Source organism: Scylla paramamosain, chromosome 6, assembly GCF_035594125.1.
Source record: "Scylla paramamosain isolate STU-SP2022 chromosome 6, ASM3559412v1, whole genome shotgun sequence".
NCBI classification, from domain to species: Eukaryota; Metazoa; Arthropoda; class Malacostraca; order Decapoda; family Portunidae; genus Scylla; species Scylla paramamosain.
The window spans coordinates 14,794,187-14,821,996 of NC_087156.1; the positions used below are offsets into that span (position 1 = coordinate 14,794,187).

Here is a 27,810-nt window from a genome sequence, read left to right on the forward strand (position 1 = left end):
CTACAGTGAATATGAGCGAAGAAAATAGCTCGTGTGACGCATGGTAAGTAATTCCTGACCTTTAGTGCAAGACTTATGTCCTGACTCTCCTCACCCACAAACCTTCCCCAATGCAAACTCAGTACAAGTGACGCAAGCCAGATTATCATAGCGGACGGGGGTATTTGGCAGGCAGTGTATTCCCTCCATAAATCTTGCTGAAGGCACAATACACCAGATTTTGCGAGGGTCTTTCCCTCTACGGCACCATTCTCCTTCTCCTCTCCTTCTCATCCTCCTCCGTTTACTTCCATGTAAATGATAAGCATAGAAATGTCATAAGAGGTGGTTGAATTCCAACGGTAAAATATCATGTTGCTTATCCTGTAGGTATAATTGCGCAAATCTTCTGGACGATAGCGTTCTCCTCCTTTTTCTCTCCCTCCTCCTCCTCCTCTCCCTTCTTCTCTATCCCTTTCTGCTTCAGAAGGAACACACAAAGTGGTTCTTTCCGAGTAGTTTCATATGTTTTACTCGTGAAATAGTAAGTGGAAAACGTAGACTCAGAATAAGGTTCCATTCATGTAGTTTAATGTATTTCATTTCTCAAATCACAAATAGGATTGCTGAGAGTCAGAATAAGAGTCCTGCATAAAAGACGAGAGATGATTGAGACGATTGTTGGGAGCTCATTGTGGAAGTTGGTGGGGAAAGATTTTTATAAAGGGAAACGCGGCTCACATTTTCCATTTACAGACCACGATATATTTCAACAAGTCTTGGTTTCTACGCACTTACACACACACACACACAGTCTCTCTCTCTCTCTCTCTCTCTCTCTCTCTCTCTCTCTCTCTCTCTCTCTCTCTCTCTCTCTCTCTCTCTCATTTCCAATATAATTTCCTCAACCAACAGTTTATAATCCTTTGTAATCTTTCGTAATAGCACCATTAGCCGGCAATCACCCACCGACACACACACACACATACACACACACACACACACACACACGCACACAGACACAAAGACACAGAGCGTGGCTTCCTCCCTTTAACCCACCTTGCCTCATCTCCTTCGCTGAGTCTCGCAAACACAAGCACTTCGCCAACATCAGAGACTCAGTGGCTTGTTTTCCTCTGTCATGCAAAACAACGGCTTGCTACCGCTGCTGACGCGACTCGAGGCCAAGATAGCGGAGGTTGGTACCCAGTGTGCTGCCAGACTGTGTGTTGGTGTGAGGTGCGAGGGTCTGCAATCAAATTTATCGGGCGTGTGTGCATGCGTGTATTTACTGTTATGGCATGTAAAATTTGAGTCAGGCTCGTGTTCCACATAATACTGCCTGCCTGAGACTGCCAAAGATGTAGTTAAGAATCCTTTTTTGCCATAAATAGTGTGAAGAGAGAGAGAGAGAGAGAGAGAGAGAGAGAGAGAGAGAGAGAGAGAGAGAGAGAGAGAGAGAGAGAGAGAGAGAGAGAGAGAGAGAGAGAGAGAGAGAATGTATCGTAAATTTGTGAAAGGAAACCACGAAACATCCCCGTATATAATCAGTATTAGCTTCAGAGGTCTTTGATGTTGCCCAGGGTTAAGAACAAAATGTTATAACGCTGATAAGGGAGCAGTGAAGTGTCCTGAGGCTGGGAAGAGTGTAGTAAGAATTAAAAGGATATATTAGTTCAAAATAAGGTGGCTCGACGCAGCTAAGGGTGTTGTAAAGAGTAAAGCAAGCAAGACGGATACATACTGGCTCGGTGGGGACCAGGGAGAGACTGTGGGAGATGACAGAGTATGTGGTCCATTTCACAGTCTCCTTTTTTCCCTTTGCGATGAATGGTTCTCGTTTTTCAAGACTGGGGCCTTAGTGTCAGGGTCTGGCAGGCGCGGAGGCACGGCAGAGAGGGTTGTGATGGTGATAGTGATGATGATGGAGCCAATGGTGAGATGATGAGGGTGTCGATGGTGGTGTTCTGGTTTGAATAGGGAAGGAGTAAGTACGTAGTTATTTTAAGTGTTGTGGTATAGTCTCGGGAATGTGTGTGTGTGCGTGTGGGTGTGCGTGCGTGTGTGTGTGTGTGTGTGAGTGTGTGCTCGCGGTATGCAGCCACTCATCCTTGTCCTCGTCCTTCTCTTCCTCCTCCTCCTCCTCCTCCTCCTCCTCCTCTTAGCCACCACCACCACCGCCACAGCAAACACGTTCCAAATTAACGATATTGTTCAACGTTCAATCTAAACAATTTTCAGAGCAATTATCGTGCGCGTTCACTAATTAAAAAGCCATTCAGTCCAATGCATCTATACTGAAATTATTTGAAAGGATGAGATCCAATTATTATTATTATTATTATTATTATTATTATTATTATTATTATTATTATTATTATTATTATTACTACTACTACTACTACTACTACTACTACTACTACTACTACTACTACTACAACCACTCGTAGTGCTACATAACTAACACTTGTGACTAAATAGAATACTGTCTGGTAAAAATCTGCCCTGTTATTTTTCACGTGGTTATAACAAAACGAAGATTACAAGATTACAGCAAGGCAGCATTACAAAAGTGGCAGTTTACCCTTGGCAGGCTGGAGGTTAACTGCGCAATAAGAGAGGGATGGTGAGAATGTATTGTACAGGGAAAAAAGAGAGGCTGAGGAGAAGGGGGAGGGAGAGGGAGAGGGAGGGGGAGAGGCCGTAAGAGAGGCAATTAGTAGATAGGAATGATGAAGCGTCTTAGGGAGAAGAAAATCTATGCCTGCCCCTCTCTCTCTCTCTCTCTCTCTCTCTCTCTCTCTCTCTCTCTCTCTCTCTCTCTCTCTCTCTCTCTCTCTGTTATTTTTCACGTGGTTATAACAAAACGAAGATTACAAGATTACAGCAAGGCAGCATTACAAAAGTGGCAGTTTACCTTTGGCAGGTTGGAGGTTAATTGCGCAATAAGAGAGAGATGGTAAAAATGTATTGTACAGGGAAAAAGGGAGGGTGAGGAGAAGGGGGAGGGAGAGGGAGAGGGAGGGGGAGAGGCCGTAAGAGAAGCAATTAATAGATAGGAATAATGAAGCGTCTTAGGGAGAAGAAAATCTATGCCTGCCTCTCTCTCTCTCTCTCTCTCTCTCTCTCTCTCTCTCTCTCTCTCTCTCTCTCTCTCTCTCTCTCTCTCTCTCTCTCTTCTTTTATGACCTCTTGAAGTGCTCCTCCTCCTCCTCCTCCTTCGTCTCCTCCTCGTTCTCGTCACCCTTGCCCTCCTCGTTCTTCCTCCTCCTCCTCCTCCTCCTCCTCCTCCTTCTTTTCCATCTACTCGTTCTTTTCTCCCTTATCCTCCTCCTCATCCTTCTTCTCTTCCTCCTTCTCGACTTCTCTCTCTCTCGGTCTCCTTGTCATTCTCGTCGATCTCCTCCTCCTCCTCCTTCTCCTTCTCGTCTCACCTTTAATATCAATCTCAATTCCATTACATTGCTAAGCGAGCGTTCACTCCGCAAACACTTTAAGGGAAAGATTTCCACGCAAACTCTCCATGTCTTTCCTTTCCATTAGATATTCATTTCCCCGGCACGGATTCGTTTCTTAGTCCTCAATTTCATTCTGTTCCCTCGATTCACTCCATTTGCGTGGTGTTGAATATGGTTTCTCCTCTATCCCTTTTTAATTTGATTTGGCCTTTCTCTTTTAATAATATTTGTCCTTGGTTCTTTTTAATGTGATTTATTTGATTATTGATTTATTTTTGTTCGTGTTTACAAATAATTTTCCTTTCCTGAGTTTTCTTTGATTTCTCACACACACACACACACACACACACACACACACACACACACACATATATATATATATATATATATATATATATATATATATATATATATATATATATATATATATATATATATATATATATATATATATATATATATATATATATATATATATATATATATATATATATATATATATATATATATATATATATATATATAAATTTTTTTCACCCTATTTGTGTCTTCTCTCATTCACCTTTCATTATATTATATTAGTTTTTTTCTTACTTTTTAATGTTTTTTTTTTTTTCAGCCCATGTTTAATAGTTTCTCTCGATTTTTTCTCCCTCAATTCTTCATGTTTTTCAGTCTATTTCTGTCACTCGCTCAGTTTTTCCTTAACTTTTCGCTTTTTTTTAAGTCTAGTCATGTCCCTTTCATTCAGTTTCCTTCATTGTTCACGTTTCTCAACCTGTTTCTATTCCTATTTTTCCCATCAGTTTTCCTTCATTCTACACGTTTCCCTTCAACTCATTCCTTTCTCTCAATTTCCTTTAATTTCTCGTAATATTTTTCACAGCCCATTCTTGTCTTTCTTTCCGTATCCGTAAATTTTTTCCCTCCCATATTTGCCAGCCTTCAGCCTGGCCTTGTCCTTTCTTTTACCTTGTCCGCCCTTTATTGCTTACGTCCCATCATTCCCCTCTTCCGTGACCTCCTTTATGATCCAGCCATCCAATATCTTGTAAGTCGCCCTTCACTTTTCCTATCATGCTCTTCTCCTTTTCCCTTCTTGCTTCATTCTCTTCGTAATCCTTCGTAGTCTTTGCGCTCATCCTTCCCTGTCACTTCGATCTCTCTCTCGCTTCATCTTTCCTTCAGCATCTTTATCATTCTTTCTCTCTCATTCTTTTTCGTCTTCGGGTCACTGTCGCCTGCTTTCTTTTAGGTTCTTTAGTCTCTACTGGTCTTTTTATGTCTCCTTTTTGGATGTTATTGATTTATCTTCCGTTTTCATGTGTTCTTTTTTATTTTCCTTTCTTTCTTTCCTTTTTTCTTTCAGTCCTTTCGGTCACGTTTCTTTTGCTTCATTTTTTTTTTATCCCTTCTAATCGCTGACCCTCCATTTTTCTTCTTTCCTTTTTTATCCCGAGTCCTTTCTGAATTTCTCACCCTCCCCTCTCGTTTACTTTTATTATTTTTGCCTTAGGCCACGTGTAACTCCTAAAGGAACATATTTTTCTTTTTCTTTCCCGTTTTTTCCTGTTTTCTTTCCTTTTCTCTCGTTTCTTTTTATATAACTTTCCTTAATTCTGTTCATCGCTGCCTTCCAAAATATCGTCTTTTCTTAATTTTTTTTTTCTTTTTAATTACATACCTTTCTTTCTCTCAGCTGTCCTTTTTAATTGAGAAACTTTTCCCTTTCATTTTTCTTCGTAAATCATCATTACATTTTTCCACTTATCACGATTTCTCCAAACGTTAACTTTCCCCCATTCCCTTTAAAGCTACTACGCCCTTATCTTTTTCTCTCTCCCAGCTATCAGTCATTATTCACTGTCTTTCCTTAACCTTCCTTCCACGTAACTTATCTGTAGTGATGTCCTCCTTAAGATTTGCGTCAGTGTGCGTAATCTCGCTTCTCAATCTTCTTTACGCAGTGCACAGGAACGCGAAGGAGTGAGCGACAATACGTGAATGTATTATCATCCTTATTTTATGTTATTACCGGAACTGAACGTTTGAGAGGCTTGGAGGCGATGGTGCGGAAGAGCTATTTCTGACAATCACTGGGTCAGGATGTTAACATATGCGACGCGAGCCGGATTTGTCATATCCCCGAGCCGTCTGGGCGCCGCTGCTCTCTGACGGACGGTAGGGGCGCCTAGGTAATGGATACGTCAAGTTCAGGCACAAATACATTCTTGAGTGATTAACATACAAAGTACCCAGTGAAATCTTTTGTCAGACTCGCCGTGACGTTTCAGTAATTGGTGCTATTGTGAGGGGAGAATAATTACCGACTGCAGGGCGAATAGTGTTACATAGGGAGCGTTTCTTTAGGCTTACATCGCGTTCTTTTTCTCTTTATACTATAGCCTGGTTTTCTCTAGTATAGGGTAGCTCGTATTTTGAAATGCTTTCATTCCTCATAACTATTTTCAAAGGCCACAAGAATGATTGGTCGCCCTCTCATGTGTATTTTTCCCATTCATACGCAGAAAATTACGCAGTGAACGTTTCCTTGGCCGTACAACGCTCTCCCTTTATGCTGCAGCTAGCTTTTCTTTAGTGTAGCGTAGCATAGCAATCAGTCTAGTAGGACTTCACAATGCTGGTATCTGAATTTCACTTGTATTCTCTTGTGACGCTTCATAAACGATCAAAATGCAAATGGCTTCACCAAGCTACACCAGTACCCGTATTTTGAAACTTCCGGCTCGCATAACTGTTTTCAGAGGCCACAAAGATGACTCGTCATGCTCCCATGTGTGTTTTTTCCCCATCAATATGCAGAGTCTTTGTTAAACTACCACTAAAAATCATGAACACACCCTCGAAAACTCCCATTAACTTCCACTTGAATTTCAAGACACTCCTCGTAATTTAGGTCATTCTTTTGGGCTATTTTTTCTTGGGAGTGACGTCTTCAGTAAGCTTTTTTTCTCCTTTTCTTTTCTCGCCGTCTCTTTGTTCCCCTTGACCAGAACTCCTCTCACAAAGAAAAGTTTGAGCATGTAGTGGGGTGGTTTCAGTACAGCGGGTGTCGTTACAAAGGCTATATCCAGCATCATTACGGGCCTATTAGTACAGTTCCTATTTTCCCCTATGAAGACGCCTCGCTACTTTGCCAGGCACGCGCAACCATTCCCTCTGGTACTGGCTGTAATAATAACACGTGGCTTTGTGGATGATGAGGCAGTTAGTGGCTACAGTCAGTGTACTGATATAAATTTGCACTAAGTATGAGATTTACCATTCCTATTTTCTTGCATAAAAAATATCAGAGCACGTGTATTAATTGAATCTATACATAATAATTCACATATTCATTATTCTAAAAAAAAATACAAGAACGTGAAGAAAATGAGACATTAAAAGGTCAGTTAATCTACACAAGTCAGGTCCTGAAAATGTCGTACTAGTTAGCATTCCGTATGACCAGATATACATAATTTCCTGCAGCAATGGTTTCTCCAACAAGTGGTTGTTGAAGGAACGTGCGTTGTCAGCAAAGGCGCAGTTTGTCCAAGGAAACGCTCAATACCTGGTTACGTGGTGCTCTGGGAAAGATTACCGTGGAAGAAATATAACTCCCAAGGGTCTGCTTGTAACCGACGCTTCACGATGCTTTCCCTCCCAAGGTCCGAATTGTTGGTTGGAAGGTTGAAAAGAACAGGGTGGAGAAAACCTATTGCTATTGCTCTTGCTACTGTTATGTCTGTTGTTGCTGTTGCTGTCTGTCTATATATTTATCTATCTATCTATATACCATGTTGAAATTTGGTTGTTACTACTACTACTACTACTACTACTACTACTACTACTACCACTACTAAAACAACTATATCATTAAAACTTGTTTAGGTTACAGTTCATCATTTCAAACGTGCCCAGAACCCCTAGTACAATGATGTTACCGCCTCTGCCTCCCTCACTGCGAGTGTATCTGGTCCTACTGATGGTGGCGCTCTTGGGGAAAGCCTGCCTCCCTCCTCGCCGGCACCACAAGAGAATCTTTTACTACCGCCTTCCACCTACTCCCCAGAGACAACCCGCAGAGGACCCAGGGTGAGTAACAAGATGAATCACGTGGAAATTGTAGTATCTTTGAAATAACAACAGGGAATTTCTTTTACAAGTCTTTATTAGGCTGAATAGACGAGAGTATATTTTAGGCGAGTGTGATCGGAAGGGTTGGAGTGGAGGAATGGGCTAGACCTATTCTTGGGAACGGTTACAATAAATAAACCTGGTTCGAATCGTAAGGTTGAAAGACAACAACTGAATAACTGAATTGGCTACCTTAACATTGTAACAAAAATGAACCAAAAACAAAGCGAATTCCACTACGACAAATGAGTGAAAGAAATATTGGATTACATGAAGATGAAGCATGTGATTACTATATAATTTCAAGCCGTGTAAGATTAGGTTATATTGAGTGAAATTATAGTAGGTTAGAATAGATAACAACCTAACGTTACATGTTCATGCCAAACACAAAAAGTACCTGCTAATGGGAAAAAAAGGGTACTGAAGATTAGCCATTCTTGTTACTTTTATTATGGATAAGATTCGGTCTTTAGATAAGATTAGGTTAGTTAACGTAATCTATCAGAGCCCAATCCCAAAAATACCAGATAATGAGTGAAAAAGATACCTGAAGATGAGCCATGCTTGTCACTTTCAATATGGATACGACAAGGTTAAGTCAGGTTAGGTTAGATTATTTAACCTCACCTAACGTAACCTGTCCCAATACAACCCAGAAGTAATACGCTTGGATGGCTGTCATTCCGTCTAATTTCGCCACGCAATTTAACGCATGCCTGGCAGTGTGGAGCAATTATTGCCGCGCACTTCGGCACCCATTACGGAGCCGCGCGCAGAGGAAGAAAAAGAAAGCAAAGTCGTAACGTTAATGTGCCGTAAATTTGGTGCGAAGAACTCGATCTATGTGTCGGTAATTGCTTGACGCTTCGAATCAGTTTGGATGTTTTGGATACATAGCTTTGTTCAGAGAGAGAGAGAGAGAGAGAGAGAGAGAGAGAGAGAGAGAGAGAAAGAGAGAGAGTTTTTGTTGGTTAATGAGGGTATCTACTGAATTACATAAAACTTTTAGGAAATTATGTAAGGCAGAGGAGTATTAAATAGAGCAAGAGAGAGAGAGAGAGAGAGAGAGAGAGAGAGAGAGAGAGAGAGAGAGAGAGAGAGAGAGAGAGAGAGAGAGAGAGAGAGATAATGACACTAATCAACTTTTTACAACTTGGGACAATACACACGCTTCGTTAATTTTTTGTACTTATTTCTCTTTCTATTCTTTTATCTTATATATTTTTTTTCTTCCGCAGGAAAATTAATTGTCTGGTGGGTAACGGTGGTGGTGGTGCGAGAGGGGAAAATGTATGTCTGTATGTCTGCTCTCTCTCTCTCTCTCTCTCTCTCTCTCTCTCTCTCTCTCTCTCTCTCTCTCTCTCTCTCTCTCTCTCTCTCTCAGTGCAGACTAGACAGACAGAGCAGGACGTAAATCACATAATCACATTCCTACTCTTCTCTTCCCCTCAAAGAATCACTCATTCTTGCATGAACAGTTCTGACAGGCCATTAATGCCAGATTATGAGACTGACCTAAAAACACGACTCCATTTCGACCTTTATGTGTGTGTGTCTGTATGTGTGTGTGTGTGTGTGTGTGTGTGTGTGTGTGTGTGTGTGTGTGTGTGTGTGTGTGTGTGTGTGTGTGTGTTAATTTCAGAGGCGAGTTTAACTTTTTTATCATACATTAATAACACGAATAACGAATTATATCATTGTAAAGGTTTAATTTTTATTTTTAATTTTTTTATTTTATCTCGTTTGTTACTGAGTGTTTTTTTTCCTTGCTTTCTATCTTCTCCAAATTATTTTTCGTTTATACTTATTCTATTACCGATATATTTTTTTTCTAGTGCGTTCTTATTTTGGAGTGTATTGTGTTATTAATGTGTGTGTGTGTGTGTGTGTGTGTGTGTGTGTGTGTGTGTGTGTGTGTGTGTGTGTGTGTGTGTGTGTGTGTGTGTGTGTGTGTGTGTGTGTGTGAGTTTGCTTGCGTCACGCCTCTCCGTTACCTTCACGCCGCCTTCCATCTCAAGCCGTCACATCCATCACGGCCTCACCATCCTTCATCCTTTACAGTCCATCCACACTTGTGTTTCAACATCTGCTGTCAATATTTTCAATGTGACACGTTTAAGAGCAGGTTCGTAGCAACATTAAGACAAACGCATGCACGTAATGTCAGTAATGTTGCGAGCGCGTGTAATCAATGCGATGTTCCCAGCCAGTACTGCCAACACGACCTGGAGACAACTGCTCATGATACGATTGCAGCTTGTTCGTTATGTTCCTTGTAATGTCAGTCCTTAGTCATCCATGCATCTCTCTCCCTCTCTCTCTCTCTCTCTCTCTCTCTCTCTCTCTCTCTCTCTCTCTCTCTCTCTTCTCTCTCTCTCTCGCCCATCCATCACTGCGTGGGTTCCAGATTGACGTGTGTTACCTGAGCCTCGACCACCCTAAGCTGTGCGAGGACACACTCAAGGCTCTCAGGACCAGGTGAGTGCATGGAGAGGAGATTCTGGTCGTTGGCTGAGTCTTCCTCCTCCTCCTCCCCCTCCTGATTCTCACTCTCACCCTCGTCGTCATCCTCGTTCTTTTCCTAAAATTATTGTATCTGTCACTTTCTTGTTCTTTCCTATCACTTTTTTTGTTTTGTTTTTATCTTTTCGCAAGTAGTGTGCGTGGGTGTTCGAGGAGAAGTCTTATTGCTTTTTTATCCTACCGTCACACACTGATAGTTAAGGTCTGTAGACTGAAAGTGCCCTAATGCAAGAAGTAGCGACGTTACTAGTACAATTTACTGGGTTTTGTTACCTTTTGTTTATGTTTTTCTATTTATTCTTCTCCTCCTCCTCGTTCTCTTTCCTTCATCCTGCTTCTTCTCTCTCTCTCTCTCTCTCTCTCTCTCTCTCTCTCTCTCTCTCTCTCTCTCTCTCTCTCTCTCTCTCTCTCTCTCTCTCTCTCTTTTGCACAATCGTTTGTGGTACTGCTTTCGTCTCCCTCATAAACCTTCCCTATTCATGCCTCCTCCCCCATCTTCTTTTCCTCCTCTTCCTCGTCCTCTTCCTTCGGTCCTCTGTCACAATCCTTTATGTCACCACTTTCTTTCCCTTCTTTACCTCCTCCACATCTTTCTCTTTCTTCGCTCTACACCTCCTCTTTCTTCCTTTTCCTCTTTCTCCTCTTCCTCCTCTTCCACTCTTCTTACACAATTTCTCATGTCACTGCTTTCTTTTTCCTTCTTTATGTCCTTCATATCTTTCTCTTTCTTCCTCTTCCATTTCCCCTTTCTTTCTTTTCCTGTTCTTCTCCTTCTTCCTCTTCTTCTTGCGCAACCCCTTATGCAATTACTTTTTTTCTTTTCTTTATTACCTCTTTCATCTCCTCTCTCTTCATCCTCAATCTCCTCTCTCTTCCTTCTCCTCCTCTTCTTGCACCATTCCTTATGTAATTACTTTTTTCTCCCTCCTCCATCTCCTCTATTTCCTCCTGTTTCTTCCTTTCCCACCTCTTCCTTCTCCTCCTCCTCCTCGAGTCTTTCCTTCCCCTTCTTCTAGAGACGCGATGGAGCCCTGCAGCGATTCCTGTGCAGCCAACGCCACTGGAGCTGAGTGCCTACATCCCACAGTCATCATGGTAAGCCTCCTTCTTCCCTCATGCCTTCTTCTCTTCTCTCTCTCTCTCTCTCTGCTCTCGTCTCATCCCTTCCGTCCTTCCCTCTTGAACCTTTAGTTGATAAATCATTCCTTGTTTCTTTTCAGTTTTTTTCTTTGTTTGTCCTTTACTTTCTTCCTTTTTTGTTCTTTCTTTTTTCATCTCTTTCCTTCTTTCTTTCCTCTTTTACTTCTGTGCTTTTCTTCTTTCCTCCTTTCTTCGTTCGTTCGTTCTTTCGTTCGTTCGCTTCTTTCTTCTTTCCTTGCTTCTTTCCATCCTTCTTTTCTTTGCTCTGTCATCCCTTATTTACTTTTTTCTTCCTTCTTTCTTTCCTTCCTTCTTTCCTTCTTCACTGGGTCTCTCCTCTTCTTCCACCACCACCATCACAACCTCCTCCTCCTCCTCCTCCTCCTCCTCCTCGCGCATTGCCTCTCCTGATGCCTCTAAGTACCTCAGCTTCTAAGGAAATCTTTTAAGTTTCAACTAAAAGATTTCCTGGAACTTCTTTTCTGTCGGTACATTCGTGAGTTATATATTGATGTCGTCTCTTAATTATGTTTAACTTTTGGGGAAGATTTTCGAGTGCATAGTTTTCTAATTTTTACATATATCTCGTTAGCAAGTGAGAGAAGAGACGTTCTTATTTGGGTTTAGTATTTTCTGATATTAAATGCACTGACAGACACGATAAATTTAGAAAGAGGTTATTCAGGTAAGGGAGGCTGTAAGAAGCCATCAGGCCTACACGTGGCGGTTCCTTTATGAAACATGTAAACCTATTTCCACGTACCATCCCCAACCATAAATTTGTCTAGTTCTCTTTTAAAAGTTCTCTATTGGCTCATCATTAACTACCTGATTACTGAGTCTATTCCATTCATCTACGAGTCTTTTTTTTTTTTCATAACTCGTAATGCAACTTGACTACGTAGATACGAGAGATCTTTTGGAAGTGTGTAAGCAGACTAAATGTTACGCCATCTCCCCCAAGACACAGTTCGTTCCTATTCAAACTTTGCTTAATCTTTCTTACCTAAGTAATCTCTATATGTACAATCTTCCTTCTCGTTCCTTACTTTTCCAGCGGCTTAGCTTCCTTAATCAATTCGCCACCCAAACTTTTCCTTAATTCTTGTTCCTGAGAGTACTGTTTCCTATTAAACTTTTCTTAATTATCACTCCTAAAGCTAATTCAAATATGTGTAGCATTTTCTTTCTCTTCCCTTATTCTTGCTCCCGAGGGTACTGTTTCCAATCAAAGCTTTCTTAATTCTAAAGGTAATTCAAATACGGATAGCATTTCCCTTCTCTTCCAGCAGGTGTCAGTTCCCCTCACCACCTCGTAACCCAAACTTTTCCCTAATTCTTGCTCCCGAGGGTACTGTTCCTTAACGAGCAGGTTTTTTCATACTTCCAGGAAACGGACGTCTCATAATACAATTCCGCCTCGTTACGTACTCTTCCAGCTGCACCAGTTGAGAATCTTTCCCTTACGATCTGTTTCTCTTCCACCTGCCGTCCTTCCTTCCCTCCGTTCGTTGCAGTACGATCGTTATAACTTTCAACTTCTACCGAATCTCTCTCTCTCTCGTTCTTCTGCTTTTGCCTCGTCATTAGTCTCGTGACCTTCTACGGTAGCTTCCCTCTCTCTGATGAAGACAGTTTTGTTAAGACTTCTTGGTAGCTTCATATTTTCCCTTAATGATGAATGTATGCTTGAAGTCATGTGTTTTACTCTGTTTTGCTTGCCTTCCCTTTTCTTTCTTTCTTCATCTCTTTCTTCCTCTCTTTTCCCTCTTCTTTGATCTTGTTCCCGTCACCTCCATTCCTTTCGTTTCCCTCCTGCATTTCTCTCTTCTTTCCTTCTCTCCTTTCCCTCTTTTTTGATCTTGTTTCCTGCCACCTCCATTCTTCTTCCCACTCCCTTTCTCTCTTCTTCTCTTTCCTCCTCTTCCATACTTTTCCATTCCTCTCGCTCCCAGTCTTCTTCGTTCTCCTCCTCCCTTTTCTTTCTCTCCTCTTCTCTCTATTTTCCTCTCTTTCCTTTCGTTTCCTATCCCCTCCATTCTCCTTCCCTTCTCTTCTATTCCTCTCCATTCTCTTCGTTTCCCCTTCCTTCTTTCTCTTTCCTCACTTCTAGTTTCTGTCATCCTCCGTTGTTCTTTCCCTTCCTTACATTTATTGTTCCCCGTTTCCCAAGTATCAAAGGTTGGCGCCCAATACGAGTTTCATCCAAGTCTTTCTGCCTATTACATTATCTCCTGTTGCTTCTCTTCTTTACAACTTCCTCCTCATTGCGCTAGAGTGAAACGCAGCGCCAAGATAAGCAAGTCAGGCGGTGTCTCGCTAACCGTGTTATCGGAATCAACCTTTGAGCGAGACGGTTTTCGAAGCTTCACCTCCATCCAGCCGGCTCCTCGCTCCACTTCATGCAATTCACGCGTGCATATGAACAGCCATACGCCTCAGTGAACCGCGGAGCTTATTATCATGATTCTTGGAAATATTCCGCGCTACACTCCAAACTTTATTAGCGAAATGCGGCGGTCTGAAGGATTGAGGGCAGGTTAGGGAGGGGAGCATTGCGCGGTAAATCCTAAAAAGCTGCTCAAAGGAAGTGAAAAACTGCACTTTTTTTTTTTTTTTTTGCCTCGCTTCATAACACACGGGGATTGGCAGATATGAGGGAGAAAACGAAGAGAAAATGCTCCCCCACTTTTCTTCCTTTCTCGTGGGTAATATCCTGATGCAGCGATATGAGCGAATGAATGAATGCAGGCAGGTAGCGGGTTTGTTTGTGTCTTCCGTCTTCCCCCTGAGTGTTGCGATGAGCCGCCCCACGTGCTACATCAAAGGCAGTGTCAATACCGCCTCGGTTATTTTCCTGTTCCCTTTGTTTGGCTTCCGGGAAAGTGAGACAGAAAAAATAAATATATAAAGATAAAAATAAAATAAAAACAAAAATATTCTCTCGTGTAATTAACATTTCGAATCTTTCAGTATTTGCTGGATCGATACACGGGGCTGAGCTGCGGCCAGGTGAGAGAGAGAGAGAGAGAGAGAGAGAGAGAGAGAGAGAGAGAGAGAGAGAGAGAGAGAGAGAGAGAGAGAGAGAGAGAGAGAGAGAGAGAGAGAGAGAGAGAGAGAGAGACTTATACTGAAACTCATTAATTAATCTCCGTTGAATCTACTAACAATTCTTGATCCCTTCATCTTCTACAGCAATGGGAATCAACCTTCTGGGGCGTCGATTCCTTCACCACACCCTCCACCACCACCCAGCCTCTCTCCACATCGACCTGGACCGCCGCGCCACCTCGACCACCCGCCCAGTACCCTTTCCGCCCTGACACGGGCTCTTTAGGGCTGGGTAAGGAGCAGAAAGATCCTCACGACGCTCCTCTTGGCTCTGCAGAACACTCACACTTGTATGTCATCAGCAAAGGGCAAGTAGTTAAGTACGAATCACAAATGGAGAATGCGCGGGGTTCTCATCTACCTGACGCAGTGTTCTGGCTTCTAGTGCACAGTAAGCGGCCAGTCTTCCTACCGAGAGCAAACGTCAATAACTCCCAGTGGCCGCTAAAGCAGTCTGGCCTCAGTAGCAATGATCCATTGCCACTAAAGCCCTCGAAGTCCTTAATCTCGGCGCAGCATCCTGGGCCTTTAATAGTCGTCGCCACGTCTGCTACTCGTAATCCTCCCGCCAGCCATCACAGTCAGCGAGTGCGTGAGTGGAGTCGGGAAGAAGCGCTCACCCAACACCATACTCCCACAATGCTGCCAGAAGAGGCCATGGAACAACAACCCAAGCCTCAGACGGACGGCAAGTATAACTCAGAGAGAGAAAATACTGTCGACACGCGCCCTCGCAAAGCAACCAAAACAACAGCGACTCCAGTGAGAGAAACGACAGGTGGGATGACAGAAGCCCAAAGGTTAAGCGGGAATGGACAAAACGTGTCACTTGGTTCTCCTTCTTCCAGCAGCGACGGGATTTCAGAACCAGAATCGGCTGAGGGAATAGTACATAAGGAGTCGAGGATACAGGAGTCAAGTACGAGGCCTGGGGAGAAGGAAGTACTGAGGGCGAGTCATCAGTTGTCATGGGAAGGGAAACAAGTCACACATCACACTAACGTCAGGAACGTCGTAAGTTTATTTTCTTTTTTAATTTCAAAGACCTTTATTTTTCTTTTTTCCTTATCTTCCCCCTCGCTGTATATATTTCTATTTTTAAGTCTCATTTTTTTTTTTCCTTTCATTTCCTCCGTGACTACATTTCCATTCGTAAATTTCATGATTTTTCTCCCCTTCTCTTCCATTTCCCTCTACCATTTCATAACATTCCTCTTTATCCTTTTCTTTTCCTCTTTCGTGTACATTTTCGTTTATAAATTTCAAGAGTTTTTTTTTCTCTCCTTTTCCATCCTTGCGTAAATAAATACTGTACAATCCCATTTACAAATTTAAAGATCTTTTCCCCCTCTCTTCCCTTTCCCCAAAAAATCTCATAAAAAAAAAAAAAAAAAAAAAAAAAAAAAAAAAAAAAAAAAAAAAAAATATATATATATATATATATATATATATATATATATATATATATATATATATATATATATATATATATATATATATATATATATATATATATATATATATATATATATCATCAAAACATTCACGTGTCTCTCTACTTCTCATTTCGTTCCTCTCTCCCCTCTCTCCCTCTCTCCATCCCAGACTGACACATCCGAAAAAATCAAGACTCAAAAAAACATTCACATGCCGGCACGATTCCTGACAAACTTTTCCTCCCTTCTTCTCCTCTTGTGTCTAGCGAGCGTCATCCGAGGAATCAAGGGATACAAAACACCCCGTTGCTATCCTGGAGAAACCTACGATGGAATGAATTCGTCACGTCACTGGTGTAAAACGTTTTCCGCGGGTCGTTTCTCAGCGTTAAGTGCAGAGGAGCAGAGTCGGCGGGACTGTCTTACCGTATCTTTCATTTTTCATGGTAGAGGAAGGATGGGTGAGAGAGAGAGAGAGAGAGAGAGAGAGAGAGAGAGAGAGAGAGAGAGAGAGAGAGAGAGAGAGAGAGAGAGAGAGAGAGAGAGAGAGAGAGAGAGAGTCTGCTAAACTCCTCGCTTCCAGAGTCAGAGAAAGAATATAAAAAAAAAAGTTAGCCAGTATAGTTCCTCAGGCTTGTATTGCTGCAACAACAACAACAACAACAGCAACAACAACAACAATTACTACTACTACTACTACTACTACTACTACTACTACTACTACTACTACAGTGGTCAATGACTAGTAGTGAAAGAAATGGAGTCTGGGAAGCAACACACTGAGGCCAGTATTCAGAAACGCTTTGCTTTTTTCACCTCGACTATTTTCCAAGACCACAGTGATGATTAGTATGGTTCTTAAGTGTTTCTCCTGTTGATAATGTAGAAATCTTGTTAATCTGTCCCTATAACCATTTAAATACCCTTAAAAACCAGTGTAACGCTCTCTAGAATCTATTGAAAATAGTCGTGGTGGGGAACAGAAATGTTTCAACGTACGGGCATGAGACACACCTGAATTGCCCCGCAAACCAGGTGGCGGGGTCGGCTTCACTGCAAGTTAGGGAAAAGCCAGAGTGCCGGGGCTGCTGAGATACGAGGAGCGCGAGGTTACGAGCTTATTAGCGCAGTCCGGTGTTGCAAATTATACAACTTTCTGGAGGAATACTTAGATATCGCCGGCCTATTATCCCGGCCAAGTAGTCGCCGCGTGGAGGGTCCTCCGGGTCGCGACTCTTAAAAAGGCGGCGCGCGGCGACAAAGACTAAGTGACCGGCATAATTTTTCCTGCAGCAACATTTTACAGGCAATTTGTTAAGACTTAATTAACTTAACAGCTTGAGGCATAGCTATTTATTATGCTACTTATGAAAAAGGAGGAAAGGAGGCTATGAGGGAAGTAAGGGAAAGAGGAGAAGAGAGATAATCTTTAGTATATAAAAACATTGTTGGCAAATACTTTTATACATACATACATACATACATACATACATATATATATATATATATATATATATATATATATATATATATATATATATATATATATATATATATATATATATATATATATATATATATATATATATGCAAGACATCTTTAGTTCGACTTTACTTATTACTTTAACAAATACAAGTAAGAACACAAGAACATGAGTGCATGAGAGAAGCTGCAAGAAACTAGAGGACCTACGCGTGGAAGTCCCTGTGTAAGACGTACATACCTAACTGCATCCATCTATTATCTCTATCCATTAAATTACACGTAGACACTTGGCCAAGCTGGGTTAAGGGACATCTGCCACCTTGTACCCTAACTCACTTGCGGCCGCTTAAACCCAGCCCTTGTGTTCTGCAGCTTGACCTTGCTACGCCAAACAGGAATTTAATGGAAGACAAGGTCCTTACTTCACTAAAGTCCCCCCCCTCCCCCTTCTCAATCTCTCTCTCTCTCTCTCTCTCTCGCTTAAACAAAGACAAGCCAGTGCAGCTGCAACATTATTGCGTTACGAAGCTTAATTCACTTTACAACCTCGGCCTATTTAGTGAGAAGTGCGGGAACTTTGCGGTCAAATTTTAAAGGCTGTCTCTCTGTCTGCCTGTCTTTCTGTCTGCCTGTTTGTATGTCTGTCAGTCTGTCCTTCCATCCATCTATCTATCTATCTATTTACCTATCTATCTCTATCGCTCCGTCTATCTTTCTGTCCTTCTGCCTGTCCGTCCGTCATTGCATCTGTCTGTCTACCTGCCTGTCCGTCTGCCTTTTTGCCTGTACGTCCTTCCATCTCTCTCTCTCTCTCTCTCTCATTCTCTCAGATTCAGTTCAAACAGTATCCGACCAAAACAAAACAACTCGTCATTTTTTAGTCCTAATTGAAAGCTTTATCTAAGTTGCGACGTGTAACTTAGTTGCTGCGGCGCCCTAACTCAATCAATGTCTATCTCACCACCAGCACGCCGACACCGAGGAAAGGAGTGGCTGTAGTCTGATGGGGTGGGTGGTGGCCTCCTTCCTGAGTGCGGTGCTCCTGGCGGTGTGCTGTGGCCTCCTCACTTTCGCCTATGTCATCCTCAGCCACGCTAGGAAACGCTCATACCAACTGCAGTAAAGCCCCATGAGATAGATGCTTTATTAACTCGACTACATACGCTATTCAAACTTTTGAGTCTCTCTTGCTTGGTTATCCTCCTGTTTCTCTTTGATTTCTTTTGGAAAGCAGCATTGTAAGTGGGAATTCCTCGTTTTATCATTTTTTTTTTCTTATTCGATCTCTCTCTGACGGATAAAACCACAAAAAACACACAGACAGTAAAAATAAGTCGAGTGAGGACTAAATAAAAGATCAAGTGTGAGACAACCTTTCCGTGTTTCCTTCACCACACCTTGTTACTCCCCGACGCAAGAAAGATAGAAAGCGTTCTCGAGACATTCAAGGAGTGTTTTTACTTTCCTGTCAATTACGCTTCTCACTTTCCTTTCAACTTTCCTCTCCATTTCCTATGAACCTTGAATTTAACTTCACCTTTCATATCTAACATAAATTTTCCATACCTCCAACTTTACAGCCAATATATATATATATATATATATATATATATATATATATATATATATATATATATATATATATATATATATATATATATATATATATATATATATATATTCCGTAATAGTCTCGTAAATAGTTCTGAAGCGCAGGAGAAACAAAATAAACCTCCTCTCCTTTTCTGTGTCTATTCAGTTTTTTATACAGTGCTCTCAGTGTTAAGGAAAACCACAGTAGCAAAGGATTAGATCAACACTTGAGTACCATTATAAGCAATAAAAATACACTAGGAATCTTTCAGTGGACGTGAAAGGAAAAAAAAAATAAAGACATGCTGGCAAATTTCAATCTTCCCTGTGCTCAAAACGTGACACTTGGATGGTGTTGGGTTGAGAAAAACGCAGGCCATCCATCACGCTCACCTCATAAATCCACCTCGACACTTTCAAGTTACGGTGGCCTGGGAGAGTGCGCGGGGTGGGTGGAGGGATAACAGGGGCAGGGATGAAAGGAGAGGGAAAGAGGGAGAGGATGCTGGCAGTGGTAGTATTGGTGTTGGTGGTGGTGGTAATGGTAGGAAGGAGTGGCTTGAGAACCTTTGGACATCAAACACAGCGGTATGCTTAGCTTAATTGATCAAGGAAGCTGTGCGTGCTGAGGACAAACGCTGGGCGGTCTTCACACACGCACACACACACACACACACACACACACACACACACACACACACACACTTTCTACATCATCCCTCTATTCTTATGCTTGTTATCTCGTCCTTGTAGACTCATGTATCTTTCCCATGAACTGTTATTTGAATGGTATCGTGTTTCATTCATTCAAGCACATGACCTCTGCAATAATCAGTCTGGTTTTACTATTCGTACCCAAGGAAAGGGTCACAGGATAGTGAAAGAGGCAACGTATCAGAGTGGCCAATGGGCAGCAAATATAAAATTAGGGCCACACGCTATTGGTCCTTAGCGTTCATCTCATTGTCCTTTGAACCTGTGGTGGAAACAGCTGACTGGACCGCCCGGCTACTTTTTTATTATTATTTTTTTTTTTACTCGCGTGTCTTTACTGTTAATTCCTTTTTTTGTAGTTCTCCTCCCGGCTTTTTCTTGTACCCTCATTTATGTAGCTTTCTCTAAATAAACTGTTAAACTGTAAAACTGTGGTGGATGATATTCCTTACCCTGGGACAGACCACTGTGACATCCAGGTTTCTCCACTTTACCTTCCCCAGGTCTCCCAAGGTACCCATTTATCGACCAACCTGAAGGAAGGATGAACGGCAGCGTGAGCTGAGCGGCAATCGCCCCACCACGGATTGGTAGCCACTGGACCACGATGGCTTGGCTGGATCTACGTTTGGTATCTCAACAAATAGAGGAGATGGGATGGGATAGCCCTGTGGAAGGTTGTAGTGGGATAAGAAGTAGAATAACGGGATGGAGGGCAGCAGGATAAGCTAAATACGTTGATATCCGATCAGGTACACTGAAACACTGAAACACTGTGCGTACGTAGCGCAGTGTAACTAGTGTGTAACTAGTCTAAACCTGCACCACTATGCATATATACATACAAGCACACTCCTATATTATCACCAGCAGAATTCTGACCAGAGAGAAGAGCTCGCGTTGCCTTTGCGTGAAGCCAGATACGAAAATTAAACGACCATTTTTTTTTTTTCATCGCTATACAAATTACCCGCCTCAGTAATTACTAGCTGATGAATCCCACACAACTTCCCCCTCTGGTATCTAATTCATGACTACGGGATTTGTTTAATGAGTGTAAAATTTACGTAGCGACCTTGCTGGCGATGAACGGCTGGCAAAAAAAAAAAAAAAAAACATTCCAAACTTTTTTTCCAGAACTATTTTTTTTACCCTAATAGTTTGCGTTTATGTAATTAAGTAATAACAGTAATAGGCTGCTGCTGCTGTTGCTGTTGCTGTTGTTGTTGTTGTAGTATTTAGTGATTTCCATAGATTGGTGAAACAGCAGCAGTTTACAACGATTTACTGAAGAGTTTACGAGTCGATTACATGGCGGTGATGGCGGTGGTACTGGAGGAGATGGTGGTGGTGGTGGTGGTGGTGGTAGGTGAAGGGTACATGCGGCTATAAAGAGAAGCAGGAAAATGAAAGAAAATGAGAGGGAGAACGGCAAAAAAAAAAAAAAAAAAATGTTGGTAATTCTTGTGTATGAAGGAGCGGGACAATAAACAGGAAGATGAGGAAGAGGAGGATGAAGACGAGGAGAAAATTAAGGAAAATAAGACGGAGGAGGAGGAGGGGGGAAGGATGGAAGGAGGAGGAGGAGGAGGAGGAGGAGGAGGAGGGAGGAGGAGGGTAGAATGATTACAATTAAGATTAGGGCGAGGAGGATGAAGATGAGATGGGAAACTGGAAAACGAGCCTAAAAAGGAGATTGGAGGTAACTGACAGATGGGAAGGAGCAGCAGTAATAGTAGCAACAGCAGTAGTAGCAGCAGCAGCAGGAGCAGTAGTAAAGAGGTCGAGGAGAACGAGTGACGGTAAGGATGGCAGCGGGGAAGGCGAGGACAGGAACATCAGAAGGGTCGTCGTAGTTTGTTGATATTGGGGCTTTGTCAGGATTGCTGCCGGGACCGTGTGGGTATAAGAGAGAGCGGTGGACCGGGAAGTGAAGGAAGAAGAGGAGAAGAAGGGATTTGAGAGGGCGGAGAAATGACGGAGGAGGAGGAGAAGTGGACCAAGAAGAAAAAGAGAAGAGAGGGGCTTTGGGAGGACAAGGATAAAACGGAAAACAAGGGGAGGAAGAGGAGGAAGAGATGGAGAGAAGAGAAGGGTTCTAGGAGGGCAGAGGAAGGGAGGGAAGAGGAGGGGAGGGAAGGAGTCAGTAAAGAGGAAAGACAGGACAAGATGTAAGTGTAGGAGTGGAAAAAAAAAAAAAAAAAAGAAAATGAGGAAATGTACTGCAGGCAACGTTTGTGTTCTTGTTTAGTTTGAATCTGACAAGGAAAACTGAAATGGATTGCCACTAAAAGAAGAAAAAGGAGGAGCGTAAAGAAGAGGAGGATAAAGAAAAAAGAAGAGCGAAAGAAGTGAAAAAAAAAAAAAAAAACATTAAAGGGTAAACAGAAGAAAGGCGATAGGAAGAAAAACAAGACGTGTTACTTTATTCAAAGGCATCAATTATTAATGGCGGGACGGGAATGATGAGCTGCAGAAGTGAGTTAATACAGATTAATGATAAATATGAGAGAGGAAGATGACAAGAAGATAAGGAAGATTGATGCAGGAAGCAATCATTAAAGAAAAAGGAGCTAAATGAAGGGAAGAAACAAAGGAAAGAAAGAACAACAAAATGAATATCAAGACTTAAAAGAGCGAAAGAGAGGGAGGAAGGAGAATGACGCAGAAAAATGAAAGGAAGAAAGACAAAGAGGGAATGAGAGAGAGAGAGAGAGAGAGAGAGAGAGAGAGAGAGAGAGAGAGAGAGAGAGAGAGAGAGAGAGAGAGAGAGTTGAGAAAAAAATGCTGAAAATGATAATGTAGTTAAAAATATCAACTTAAAATTACAGTTGGTTTCTCTCTCTCTCTCTCTCTCTCTCTCTCTCTCTCTCTCTCTCTCTCTAAAGGAAGGAAGGGAAAGAGAGTGGAAGGATGAGAAGTCAGGAAAAGGAAGGAGAGAGCGAGCTGAAAGGCAGAGAAAAGGGAGGGAGAGGGATAGGGAGAGCAAGAGAGAGGAGGGAAAAGATTAGAGACAAGGGCGGGGAAGGAAGACGGTGGAATAAAGCCTCTAAGGAGCGAGGAAGGAGCATCAATTTTAACAAGGTCCTGTCAAGAATAAAATCAAGTTGCTATAGGAATGTGGAAATTTATATCAGTTTACCTTTCCACGCCAACCTCGATTGTTAATTCTATTTTTCAGCAACACCGACACCACCACCACCACCACCACCTACTACTACTACTACTACTACTACTACTACTACTACTACTACTACTACTACTACTGTCAATAACGCTATTTCCCTTCACATATTATTATTTTATTGACCACAACAACCCATACAACACAATGAACATAACGAACGATAAGTGATACAAGAAACGTGCTATTGGTCCATTACAAAAGACTATAAATGTGATTGTATGTGACAAAACTAGAAATATTAAGGCATAAAAACTTTAAAGTGTCACAATTAACAAAATATTGAGAAACTTATAATGTAAAATAAAACGGATAACGACGTACGAAATTATTAAGATTAATGAACGACACGGTTAATAGTACAATATAATAAATAAAACCAAATTTATACCTCTAATAACGAAATACATTAGCATACTTTTCAAAAAGTTAATAATAATAAATGTACATATGTGCATTATCTGAAAGTCTATTATTCTCATTTAATAGTATACACAAAGCTGATGGATATAATTCAAGCTTAGTTAAACACAAAATTCGAAAATCTCAGTTAACAAAACAAAACTAAGTTTATACCTCCAACGATAAAATACATCAAAATACTTAAAAAAAAAAAAATTAATAATAAACGAACAGATGCATCATCTGGATTAAACTCCTATTATACCTACCGAGAGAAAAAAAAAAAAAAATACACAAATATTCCCATTCAAAAAAATATACACAACTTTCATCAACATGATTCAAGTTTAGTTCCGATAGACTTATAACACATCCCAAACTATCTTACATACTAGTGCGTAACTACCTTGTGTCGTACATAGCTCTTTGAATAGTAGAAATCCGGTAAATGTCTCGAATATGTTGCATTAAGGGACAGAACTGAATAACATGCTCCTCTGTCTGAACATCCCCACAAGTACACACCCTCTCTGCTAGTGCGAGGTAACCGTGGCCCTTTCTACTCCACCTACCCACCTCCATTGCCAGAGAATGTGCTGACACACGGAATCGGGTGAAAGCGGACCTATGTAATTCACTTACTTTGTAGTTCGTTAGATATAATGGGTGAACTGCCAAGGTTGGGTTCATTATAGTTCTATCAGTAATTCTTCTTGATGATGCTGAATTTAGCACACAGTTTTTTAGTTCATTCCATCCCACTTGTATGTCATCAGGAGTCTCATGCAACAAGCCTGTCAGATATAGTCTAGTATTACCTCCTGTATCACATACTGTCTTAACTACAAACGAAAATGGATCATCGTCCATCGCCTGCCTTTCTTCCCACTTACTTTTAAAAGAACATCCTTTGCCTTTTCTTAACCAGAACTTTTAATGGTGGGTATCCTGACTCAATATAACACAGGTCGTTGCATGTGTTCCCCCCTGACATCAAGAAGACTTTTCAAAGACCAGTTATATAACTTATTAACAGGAATAAGATCTGTACTCAACCACGATTCGCAGCCATACAATAGAGAAGACATTAGACACGCATCAAATACTCGTTTTTTTTTTTTTTTTTTTTTTACTAAAAACGGCAAATCATTGTTTTTCTTTAGAAATAAAATATACTTCTTAACATCCTTCATTTTCCTTTCAGCATGAACCTTAACGGCTGAAAACACTGAGCCATTAGATGTAAATGGGGATTCCAGATACACGTACATGTCACACCATTCTACCCTCATATTGTCCACTACCATCGCTTCCTTGTCGACCGCCGAAGCGTTAATTACGAAGAAATTAGTTTTAGTTAAGTTTATACCCACATTATACATGTCACAATACTGTTTTAACAAACTTAATTTCCTAGTCATTCGGTCTCGAGTTGTGGAGAGCAACACTGTATCGTCCATTAACATGAGAACATGAAGCCACTTTAAAAAACCCATCATCAGGACAATTTTCTTTAATTAATTGGATTAAGTCATTGACATACAGTATAAATAACAAACAACTTGTGGGTGAGCCTTGTCTGACACCTACGGCAACTGAAAACACCGCAGTGCCCACAACACTCTGAGTCACCTGATACATCGCAGCCACGGCACTAAGCATCACAGTCCCACACCCTAGTCTCTTGAGGAGTCTCAACATAAGTGGTCTCGATACTCTATCACAGGCTAAACTAAAATCCACAAGCGTTACATACAGCTTGTTCTTCTTTTTCTTTGCAATATCAACAAGCATCCTCGACCTCGCTGAGCTCCAGCCTGCTCTCGGAAAGGCTTGAACCAGGATTCGAGCCGTGAACAAAGAACCATATCATACACTTTTGCCATGCAATTAATAATATTAATTCCTCTGTAACGAAGTTACATCTTCCGTATCACCTTTCTTAAAAAGTGGAACGGATTTAGCAACAGTCCAACAAGTGGGATAAGTAGACCAATAAAACACATAATTAAGTAACGTGGAGATCATCAACATACACTGAGCTGGTAATACCTTAAGAAGGCCCGGAGGTACTCCGTTAGGGCCACTAGCTTTCCCTGATTTTAACTTATTTACATGTTTGTACACCTCATCTGGAGAGATAAGATCATCCAGAACGGGAACATACACATCATGTTCATTCGACTCGGTATACCCCTGTTGATCCGAACGAATTTTCGTAAAAAAAATTTAAAGTCTTGGTCACATGGAACACTACTTATGTGCTCCCTCTCCTGGTACTTTCCGTTCCAGCCTATAGTCTCCCAAACGCGCCTGTCATCCCGGTCAGAAAGCAGCCTGGGCCAACGATCATGGCCACCATCTTCCTGGGCTGACACTTGGTTGATGCGACTGGAAGCTGCGCTCACATATAATGACTCTGAAATCCTGAGAGCAAGTGCATGAACATCTTCTGGCCCATCACAGCTAAAATCTATCTCAGATAAGTTTGACAAAAATATATTTTTATCAATACTATCATATCTGATAGGTTTACGCACGACTCCTTCGTCAGCTAGTTCATTTCCCCAGGACCAGTGTTCTCCCAGTTGTCCTGCACGCTGTCACAGGTGCTTCATTCCCACTCCACGTGACCTGATCTCTAAACTGACAGGGGCGTGATCAGATGGCAAATCATTATCCTAATGAATCTTCAGGTTATCAATGTTATCTAAGAGACTGCAGGATACGAGGCATAGATCTAATTCTTAAATCCATTCATTTCTCTTCTTAAAGGTTCTCCCACCTCTGAAATACCTCGAAGATGTAGACAAGTTGTTCATCACTAGAAACCCATAATCACTACATGAACGCCCTTACCTCTTGAGATTACTGAGAGATTGATACTGGGAAATACTGAGAGACTGACTACCTAAGCCGAGGGTTAAGCCACGAAACAGAGGTGGTCAGGAATCAAAGCAGAAACAAGAGATTAAAGGCTAACACATACACAACTCCTTACCAATCGAATCATAAGTGGAATCTGGCTAACCTTCACTGCCTGGCCGCTACTCATCCATACCATAGTAGTAATAGTAGTAGTAGTAGTAGTAGTAGTAGTAGTAGTAGCGGTGCATAAGTACTTACATAAGAAAATAAGGGAAGCTGCAAGAGGCCGTCGGGGCTACACGTGGCAGTCCCTGTAATTATAGTAGTAGTAGTAGTAGTAGTAGTAGTAGTAGTAGTAGTAGTAGTAGTAGTAGTAGTAGCAGTAGTAGTTGTAGTAGTAGTAGTAGTAGTAGTAGTAGTAGTAGTGGTAGTAGTAGTAGTAGTAGTGGTAGTAGTAGTAGTAGTGGTAGTAGTAGTAGTAGTAGTAGGAGGAGGAGGAAGAGGAGGAGAGTGAGACATGGTACAGATGATGATGAGGAAAGACCAAAGGATCTAAAGGTGAAGCTCATTTTCCCTCTTTTTCCTTTTCTTCTTCCTCTTCCTCCTCCTTCTCCTTCTCTTCCTCTTCCTCCTGCTGCTGCTACCTCACACTAGTCGGAATGAAACTTGCTCGTGGTGGACAAACACCACTGTGTCCGCCGCGCCACGCCTCGGGATTCACACTATCGACCCAATAAATTCTCCCCTCACTTTACATTCAGGGCAGCGGCGGCCGGTGATGGATGTCGCAGTATTAATGAAGCCTGGTGGTGAATCCCCGACACCACAGCAAGAGTGAAAATGTTATGGCTGTTTTTTTTTATTTACTTCCATCATGCCACGAGTATTTCAGTGAGTGCTTGTTTGGTGGTGAAAACCAGGAGAGAAGCCCCCAGTTCATCGGTGCTTTATCTCAACTAACTTTTAACAGACTCTGGTGGATGTTACTGGAGATTTTCAAGTGTGTATATATGATTCTAGCGCTACTTCAACAAAGATTCAGTATTACAGCAGATTGTAGTGGATGTTATTACGGTTCTCAGTGGCGTTTGCATGATTGTAGTGACAGATCAACAAGAATTCTGCACCATCGACAAGAAAAGCACACGTGAAAGCCTGACTAGTCAAGAACGTGGCCTATGAAAAAAAAAAAAGCCATGAGGGGAACCGAAAGCGGAAATAGAGAAACGTGGAGCCCAGAGAGGAGGCAGACAGAACACAAACAACACGATGCACGGGGAATGGAAATCAACCGGGTGGGAATTCGCCAAACGTGAAACACCAGGCCAGGAAGTGAATCTAAAGCCAGCAACACTTCAGACCTCTAATGGCCTCACCCTACATTAGGAGAGGCCCTCACTACAGCTCTGAGCGGCTCTTGCATTGACCTCTGAGGCGCCCTCAGCTCTGAATGGTCCGCCGCCGTCTCCACGCGCCGCGCTAGGGAAGACAACAACGATGTCTATTGTATTCGGTAGCTAGGACAATGTTATTCTTCAGGGTGTTAACACGTTTGTTTGCTAAAGGCGGATTCCGGTCACCGTTCGGTTGCATACACATGAACACACACACACACACACACGCTTCTTCCTCCCCCCTCTCTCTAAATACAAAGCATCATATTTTTCATTTTATTACTTAATTTATCCTCACGCTGGATCAAAGAATAATTATGTCACCAGTTAAATGGAGGGAAAAACTACAACCATTTTTAATTGTTTTATAATTTGTTAT

The 27,810-nt window shown here is 41.7% G+C and overlaps 2 protein-coding genes across 8 annotated transcripts in view; one reads left to right on the plus strand and one right to left on the minus strand.

The window, feature by feature from the left end:
• The window catches only part of LOC135101336 (glycine receptor subunit alpha-4-like), a 97,698-nt gene that overhangs the window by 39,457 nt on the left and 30,431 nt on the right, over positions 1 to 27,810 (minus strand). The window lies entirely within an intron of this gene.
• Positions 1,199 to 20,594, plus strand: LOC135101333 (uncharacterized). 4 transcript variants are annotated; one of them, XM_064005181.1, is made up of 8 exons: positions 1,199 to 1,218; positions 7,332 to 7,535; positions 8,819 to 8,834; positions 9,988 to 10,058; positions 11,120 to 11,198; positions 14,217 to 14,255; positions 14,439 to 15,368; positions 20,087 to 20,594. In XM_064005181.1, the coding sequence occupies exons 2-8, from the start codon at positions 7,375 to 7,377 to the stop codon at positions 20,129 to 20,131; spliced, it is 1,341 nt and encodes a 446-aa protein (XP_063861251.1). In that variant the 5' UTR covers positions 1,199 to 1,218; positions 7,332 to 7,374; the 3' UTR covers positions 20,132 to 20,594. The 4 variants fall into 4 exon arrangements, with proteins under 4 accessions (XP_063861251.1, XP_063861248.1, XP_063861250.1 ...); XM_064005178.1 differs by lacking the exon at positions 20,087 to 20,594 and adding an exon at positions 18,244 to 18,648; XM_064005179.1 differs by lacking the exon at positions 20,087 to 20,594 and adding an exon at positions 18,244 to 18,648 and having other exon boundaries at positions 1,200 to 1,226.

Coding starts and splice junctions, on each gene's coding strand:
- LOC135101333 (XM_064005178.1), top strand. CDS start 7,375: ATGATGTTACCGCCTCTGCCTCCCTCACTGCGAGTGTATCTGGTCCTA. Junction 11,199..14,216: donor TACATCCCACAGTCATCATG/GTAAGCCTCCTT, acceptor CGAATCTTTCAG/TATTTGCTGGATCGATACAC. Junction 15,369..18,243: donor ACACTAACGTCAGGAACGTC/GTAAGTTTATTT, acceptor TCTCACCACCAG/CACGCCGACACCGAGGAAAG.